This window comes from Mizuhopecten yessoensis, unplaced genomic scaffold (assembly GCF_002113885.1).
Source record: "Mizuhopecten yessoensis strain PY_sf001 unplaced genomic scaffold, ASM211388v2 scaffold715957, whole genome shotgun sequence".
In the NCBI taxonomy this organism is placed as follows: Eukaryota; Metazoa; Mollusca; class Bivalvia; order Pectinida; family Pectinidae; genus Mizuhopecten; species Mizuhopecten yessoensis.
The window spans coordinates 78,346-87,306 of NW_018479876.1; the positions used below are offsets into that span (position 1 = coordinate 78,346).

Consider the following 8,961-nt stretch of genomic DNA (forward strand, 5'->3'; position numbering starts at 1 on the left):
TTTCTGTACAGAAATCACAACCTCGGACCCCATACTTACTTTACAGATGGAGCAGGTGAACTTTGGTCCAGTCCACTCCTCTTCTGTACAACTGGGGTGAAATACTCGCCAACAGTCGGAACACGGCAACATGTCTCCCACAGTGTGACATTCAAAACAGTACCAGTCATGGTCGTCTGTCTGATGAAGAGGTTAAGCATTCACATCACTGCGACAAATTTTGTGTTCTCCACTGAAAACTTTTAACGGATTGAGATAGTGATATGGTGTTTGTATTGACTGGATACGACATCGATTTAGTTTGTGAGGGTTGTACTAGATGAAACAAAGCCTAGCCCAGAAAGAATCTTTAAAATTATCAGATTTTAAATCATATCAAATTAATACAATGTAACAGTGTATTGGAACATCACAAATTAATTTTGAAAGAATTTATAAATTCAATTACAATTGCCAATAATCTTGGCTTTTCATTGGGGGCCATTACAAAATAGCACTACCTGATAAATTTTCCCCAAATCTCTTCAAAATTTTCCAATTAAAAAACGCCATCTTGTATTCAGTAGATCTAAAATGAAGAGATCTATCATAAGTATGGATGTTATGTTGTAAATGATCACACCTGTTCAGCAAAGTCTTCCTCCTCGGGTATTCTGAATCCCTCCTGTTCCACTCCGGTCATGTTGCCTTTCTTCCCGACGGTCTGATACGACAAAATCAAACTGTCCTTGACTGCATATTGCATTTGTTTCTCCGTCTCATACTGTGTATGGTTGTGCATGCGCTTCATGTAGCGTGCGACACGCTCAATGTTAGGGATTTGCTTCTGTTGGCGGACGAAGTTGACAGCGTCCAGCAGATGTTTGGCGTGTAATACATTGGTATATCGTCTCTTCGTAGGCCGTACCATGATTAAATAAGTTTCAACCTGAAGCAAAATTGTTACATGTAATAACATTGAATATATCTAGGCTCAAATCAATAGATGTTACATGTGATACCCAATCCTACTCAATAGACATCCAGTTTTTCCTAACTCAAGAACACCATGCGACAATTCCTAAAATATCCTCCAAAAACTTATTGTAATAAACTCAGATCACTAATTATAACAAAACCATATACATTTATGTCTCATCATGCAGTAAGCATCACAAAGAAAAAGTAAAGCTGACCATGAACTGAAAGTTATATTCATTTAATGGGATTAAGATGCATATATATTTTTTCCACATTTTTTATGTTTATGAAATGTTAAAAATAAAATAATTTAAAATATAGAAAGTGTCAATAAAATTGTTTCAGTGGGGCATTTTTTTTCGAATTGATCAGTTTATTATAAACATTCAATATTTTAAACCTTTTTTATGCAAATTACATACACATTAATATTCTAATGTTGCTCAGTTGCAACACTGATATCCGATCGAGAGATGACAGTATAATACTATATTCATACGCAGGAATATATGCTAATGATATGCTAATGTGTTTGAAATTCAGTCAACTATGAAAAATACCTCCTTTATTAATGATTTATGCACAAAATGATACATAAAATATAACCGTAAATACCTATCTGTATCTCCTGTATATTCAAATTATCAAGCCATTCGGATTTTTATGTCTCGCCTGTGCCCTGCTTAGACCATCAATGCACATGTCAAGTTTGGTTGGTGTAGCACTTATAGTTTCAGCGAAAACTTAATGTTGATGGAGATGCTGACAAAGTCAATGAACCATGAAAGATAGCTTTATATATAGGCTGCATCCAGCATTTGATCCATGGGAAACTAGTGAAACTAACTTAAGCACAAAAACTTGATACTGACGCCACCGCCGGAAAAGCAACACCTTATAGTCTCACTTCCGCTACTTTGTGGCAGCGTGACAAATATATATTGAAATGTCAAATTATCTCCCTTTAGTCATAATTTAGGTACATGTACCAACTTAACCTCCTATTTCAGCTTTCTTGAAGATTCTTTTACATAAAGGTTACAGGTTTAGGTTTTCTGACCTCATACAATTCGCAATGATAAACGGTTTTAAGAACTTCATTCCCTGACATGATGAGATAGAACCATGATATCAAATCGAACAAGGGAGGAGAAATTATAGCATTGGATTAAGTTGCATCGATGAAAGATTTAGGGGTTGTAGTAGACCAAGACTTGAGAGTTTTACAACACATGCATCGTAGGTGTCATAATTATATAAGGGGATCATTTGTATATATATTTGGACGAAAAAATGTTCACAAATCTTTTTAAAGTGTGCTGGTTTGACCTCATTTAGAGTATGCTGCAAGTGTTTGGAGTCCACACATATTAAGGACATCAATCTACAAAATTACTCCCCGGATTTAAGACTATCAGCTATATATATAGCTACAGAAAGAGACTACGCCGATTGAAGCTTCCAACTCTTAACATACAGGAGCTTGCACGGAGATATGATCGTGTTCAAGTTTATGAATGGGCTATATGATCCGACTTTGGTGGGGGGATTGTTCGATCTTGCAACTCAGGGAAAAACTTGTGGACACAGTAAAAAAACACTCAAACAACATGGCCATTTAAAATTATATAAATATTAGAAAACATTACTTTACTCAAAGAAAAATTGATATCTGGAATAGTATCCCACAAGATGTTATTTCGTCTTGTAACGTATTTGACTTCGAGAAAAACTCTCGAGTTGAAGTATGATCATACAGCGTCTTATATAATATACAGACTTACTTCATGCTTACCACATTGTATTACAGTTATATTGATGTGGATCTAGAGGCAGCAATGCCTGCGTCCACTAAAACCCTCTTAATCCTATCAAATGATTTTGTCTACCATTGTATTTTTATTAGTTTATGGGAAGCAAATTGAACAGTAACCTAGAATACTAAGCATCCTTTTTGCAGAAATTTTAACAGACACATTAAATATAAAGGACAGCATACATAGAAAAGTAGTATCATACATGTATTAATTGCAACATGTAATGATGAAGCAGATATACCTCTATATTAAGTTATCATTTCATATATCCACCCATGCGCATATACCCGTAGAGCATGTGTTCACCTGCACTGTAAATATGCGAATATACACTGTAAATATGTGAATATATTTACATTATCATTGAAAGTTCTTCTATAAATAATACTTGAATAGACTGCATTCAGAGGGATATGAACATAATTTGATCAATGTCGTTTTAAAGCTTCTTCTCCTGCCTTACATGAGACAACAGTTAGAAGCAAACACTTTGGTGACGTTAGTCTATTTCAGGAATCTTGTTTGCACTGATCATAAGGTAAAACAAAATCAAGATATATACACATTTAGTATTGCTTTATATATCGGATAAAACAGATGTCTCAGACATCAGGAAAGAATGTTATCTTAATTTGGATGATTTTGATCAGTACAAGTGATCTTGGAGGGATACAGCTCCAGCCATTGTAAAATCTTCATTACTTCTATGAAGTTTAATCTTTCCTGTTTTTTTCTCTTCTTTGCTGGATTTATAGTCATGCCAGCAGTAAATGCAGAAGTTTTTACAAACCACATATCAGTGAAACCTAAATGGCAAAACATATTTACTATATTTATTACAGCTAATTATTAAATCATAACATCTGATCACTACACCCTACATATTTGCCCTATATTTAACATTTGCAGTTGATAAAATTTCGTTGCCATGTAATTATTTCTAAATAGATAATTAAATGTCTAAATACCTAATTATCTATTTAGATAATTAGGTATTTAGACATTTACTTAGGATTCCAATGGAAAAGCCATGTCACCTCTAATTTCACTGTCAATACAGATTTAACTCCGCACCAGTACAAAACCACATTTACGTTAACCCTTATGAATGCTATAATTCTTTAATATTGCCAACCGTCTTTTGTAACCATTGCTATCAATAGCGGCTATAATAGCTAGTAGGACCACAACTTGACATGTAAACAATCCTTTCAGTGACGCTTGCACGGAAAATATGGGTCAATAAATACATGTCCCTTTCCACACGTGAAGGTGCATGTATAATGATATGAGATATACAGCGGTTTTTCGTATGTCACAAAAATCGATTATGTTAGGTGATGATCGGTCTTAAAATCAACCTGTCTTACCCGCGCGTGTAAAATGCTTCCTGCATATGCACGACGGCACAACTTGATATGGGACACTGTAAAATCTGGGCCAACCGGTAGCCAATACTTTCTGGTTAATATTCATAATCCACGCATATGCCCTACGTGTATATATAATAGCTAACAACTCAACTTACCAAATATTTTGTTATTTAAACGATCAAACAGTTGAGTGGACTTCAGTTTGTCAAATATTGATATTTTGCTACAGATCCGCTGCCATCGAAGATGGTACCCTGTGCAAAACGTTGCAACAAGAATTAATACGTCATCAAAATTGCCTTGGAAGAGACTCAAAGCATGGTGACGTACTACGCAGCTGAATCGGAGAGCTACTTTATACCTGACAGATAGCTTTCTATAGTCCGGTACGCAGACACAGGGCATGAAACGTAACAATTTACCATTTTTGTAGAAGATAGTTTGGAAATACTAAATAATCATGCCGAGGGTGATAGAATGTGTCCCAAACTTTTCGGAGGGGAGAAATAAGGAGGTAAGTGAGTGACATGGCTTGGAGCACCGATCTCATTAGACGTTACCATGAATACTCGGCAGTAATTCGGTACAGACGATTTTTTTCCTTTGCAATGCAAGCTTTAAGTTTGTCAGATCGTTAACCGGCAGAGACCTGTTTTGTATGGCATGCACTAGGCCTATCTCTGGATCAATTTATAATGGATATCGGATTATGTTGGCAAGCGAATTTCAATGGCTATAAACAGTAACAGTTATAAAATATATCTATCGTTACTGTGTATTGAATTGTAACCCCATAATTGTTTGTGCATGGTATGATTTGATAATGTTTAACGCGCATTGATGCACGTGAGCTTTAAAGTAAACTTGTAAGCATATATTATTATATTTCTGTTTTATTTTTTTAGTCATTTTTAATTAACTTTATTTGTAATTTAATTAAAAATATTTTGTCATTTCTTTTCATAGCCAATATTTCCCTGACCTTTTTGGATTAGTTTTGTAATAAATATGCATTTAGAAAATTACTAGGCCTATACTAGTGTAATGGGATTTGACTGGGGCTGGCTGGCTAAAATGGTGTCATGAAATTGGACAGAGGTATAGGTAGGGTTTGAATGTAATATATATATAGTCTGGCCCCATTGCACTTTCCCTGGATAGTTTCACACTATTAATATTTAGTATGTTTAACACCTGAATGTTATTACATTGTAAAAATCCTATAAGATGTACTGCTTTTGGAATAGGTCAGAAAACACTTTTTTATATTAAATGGATGAGTCAGTCCCAAGTCCTGACTTGCTGTTTTACTGTACAAATATTAATTGTAAACATGTCACTCTTGAGGTTTGTAGAACAACTTTAATCTGCACCTGCTGTGACTCACCTTTACCAAGACAGCATGTTCTTACCTGGTTAGTTAAGATACCATACAGAATATGTACTGCACATGTCATTCAATGGATTAACTAGTTTTAAATATATTTTTTATTGAAGATGCAGGGACAAAATTGGAGGGATGGGCAGTGGAGTTTTTACATGTTTATCACCACCAAACCCCTCACAAATCCCCCCCCCCCCCTTCCCAAACAACCATACAAACAAAATCTCAGTATTACTATATATTTTTCTGAAGATTTATGATTCTTATGGCTATCTTGAATAGTTGAGAGTCACTCACAAATTATATCTTATTATATGGCCAATATAATATATACGATGTACTACCATTAATTGTGTGTGGAAAATTGCCATATATATCCAATTCTACTGATTAGTTCCCTCTAATCAAATCATGGATGAAGAGAAAATCTTTTTTTTTTACTTTCTAAAAACTTAATAATACATGTATTGCTGAAACAAAGAAGGCAGTTCATCATTTATAGACAGATTTTTTTTCACCAGTTTCACATAAATTTATCTATAAATCTCTTAAATGCAGTCAGTGTTCCTGAGCTGGAGTCTTTTCCTGTGAATAAAATAATAGATATTAGACCAATTCAGCTGTATAATACAAACATTAGCTTTAGAGACATAGCTGGTAATATTGATTTAGGTATAATGTAATAATCAATGTCAGCTCAAAGGAACGGTTTTAAACCTGGAGACTTAATCATGTGAAAGTCTGGAGTAAATATGATTGGCTCGTGACATCTAAAGTAGCTCCTCAGGAAAAATTGATCCTTAATGCTATGGTTTGGATCTGGTCCTGGGATTATTTGTCTGAAAATATTTCCTGTGATACTCAGCTTTGATATATCCAACATCAGAAGATATACAGTATGGCAGTATTGATTAACACCTTCAAATTGCAACAGACTTAATCCTTAGAGTTATTTTCTTTGAAAGGTTTCAAATTGTTTCCTTGTCTTTGATTGGTTGAAATCAACATTGGTTCACTTCAGCGTTGGTACTTCAATCATTGATTAAAAACAAATTTGTTTTAACTTGTTACTTTATCTTTAATTGTAAAAAAGAAATAATTTCATTATTTTTTTGTCTATTAAAAATGAAACCGTTACGGTCTGGTACCTTTTCTTTAATTGTTGAAAATGAATTCATGTTTTCTTGTCATGTTTCTTTGGTTGAAAACAAAATTGTTTCAAATATTGTTACATTTGCATTGATAAATAAAAAAAATAAAAAAAGTGATTTTTGTGAAAATAATCATTTTGTGATTTTGTTATTTTTTTTTTTTTTTAATGAAACTTTGTTAACTTGTTTCCTTGTCTTTAATTGGTGTAATTTAGATTAGAAAATGCGCTTAATGTTGCCGTTGGCAGTGTTCTAGTCTAGAAGTAGGAAAGTCAGGTATACTTGAAAAACGATGACAGATTTGCAACTTATAGTTAAAAGTGTCTAGATCTTAGTTCAAGGGCATTCCCCAAAGAAAAGATATTACAAAAAGTATACCTTGGTATGGTATATATTTATTTAAAGAAAAAAACTTATGACAGCCTCTGAATCAACACTTGATCTACAACAAGTGAATATTTATTTATTTTTTAAACTTTGTAGTATTTAGATAAAATTATGGCGAGTCGTAGTTTTGATGGTTTTAATTTGTTACCATTTATAAATTAGTTGAAAATATTAAACCATTGTTCATATTAAATTTTGTTGAATAATGCCAAAATTATTATGGTAACTTAATTTAAATTTATGAATGCTGTTAAATGTTTCGGATATTAACATGCCAGAGTTACATAATGATAAGATGTCTGACTTGAATATAAATGATTATTAAAAAGACATATATATACATTGGTTACACCTAACCGATGTGTAAATTATGCGATGAGGCGCATTTAATTTTTTACAAATGAACTCTTAATCCTTTTTACTAGCAGGATAAATTAAAATATACAGACAATTTAATGTACAAAAAAACCACTATGGAGTACAGACCTAACGTTGACTCAATACCAAAACCAGATTTTGTCCGATTTTATGATTTCATTCAAGATTTTAATTTAAATTTGATATTCATAGAAAGACATGTAATTTATTTATTGCAACATCTATACTAAGGGGTAATTAGAATTATTTTGTCTGATTTAATAATTTTATGTAATATTTTAGAGTAAATTTAATATTCCTAAAAACTAAAAAAGATATATATTTCTTCATTGTAGTACTAATACTGATGTCTGTACTAAGGTGTGTATACACGTGTACATGTATACAATTTATGTGGTGGATCATTGATACAACTTTGACACTGTTTCTATTGATAAAGCAATTGTTTACTATAATACAATGTAGTAGACAGATAAGAATGTAACCTGACCTTGGGCACTTAGGACTAACATGTAGATAATATCCCAGTTCCTTTATAAAGCAAGGTAATACCGTAATAAAGTCAAAAATAATTGTTCGTTTCGCGTTGAATATCCAAATAAATAGGGTTGGTAGCATTGTTAAACTTTAATTTTTCTCTTTTACTTAAATAAAATAGAGCTGTGATTCCCTAACATTTATTGTACTTGCTTTTCGAAAATTGGCAAAAATGCCAAGGATAGTAGGCAAACAAATGAAGGATCAGTTAGGAGACAAGAAACATCATTTTTGGCCTATATCGTAATGCTAAATCTTCCCTTATTCCTTAGTGTTATAACAAAATTGTATGTGTATAGGGGAGGAGGGCAGTGGGGTCATCACAGTGTTTTGTTTTCATTTAGTTTCTCTTTGGTCCCCGTTATTGTCTTTACTTTGGTTCAGCAGTTCACAATGTACTCAGTTCCAGCTGTTGTCTTCTTTTATCTATTTTTTTTTTATCTCACTTTGAAAAGCTAACCATGCTTCAAAGTCTATTCTACTTACAGATAAATGCATTCGATTGATACAGTTTTATGTGTGGTCATGCAATGCAATGGAGTTAATGGGGTTGCCTTTGTCCATGTTTTACTAAACACGACTGACAATTTGAAAGTCAGAATTAAACAATAAATGTAAGGTTGTAAATGTGACCTGGGGCAAGCTATTCAAGCATGGTTAGCCTAACGATATCTTTTAATCCAAATCTTTAGTAACAGATGCTCAAAATTTTGAAATTCCAAACTAAAATTAAATGTACAGGGATTAAAAGTTATCTTGTTAAGACAAAATATAATGCAAAATATAATGTAAAAATTTAGATATTTTGCAAAATGGATTTTGAAAGTTTTCATTAATGACTCGTAAAGCTCTCAGTCTTTGAACAGCTTGATCCTGATTTGCTGTTAAACTTTGGAGAATACCCAGTGCTGTTATGACACAGTAGAGAAAATGTGTAGGTACTACCTTTGTGCATTGGTTGTATAATGTGTAGG

At 33.0% G+C, this 8,961-nt stretch overlaps 1 protein-coding gene across 4 annotated transcripts in view; it reads right to left on the reverse strand.

Moving 5' to 3' along the window:
* Positions 1-4,413, reverse strand: part of LOC110441436 (zinc finger MYND domain-containing protein 11-like) — a 31,565-nt gene extending 27,152 nt beyond the window's left edge. For all 4 annotated transcript variants that reach the window (XM_021484568.1, XM_021484567.1, XM_021484566.1 and 1 more), the window contains exons 1-3: positions 4,306-4,413; positions 623-928; positions 40-180 (exon numbers count right to left, since the gene is read on the reverse strand). In XM_021484568.1, coding sequence (XP_021340243.1) covers positions 40-180; positions 623-910 — 429 coding nt within the window. In that variant the 5' untranslated portion in view covers positions 911-928; positions 4,306-4,413. The remainder of the gene's footprint in view (positions 1-39; positions 181-622; positions 929-4,305) is intronic.
* Between the last annotated feature and the right edge of the window lie 4,548 nt (positions 4,414-8,961).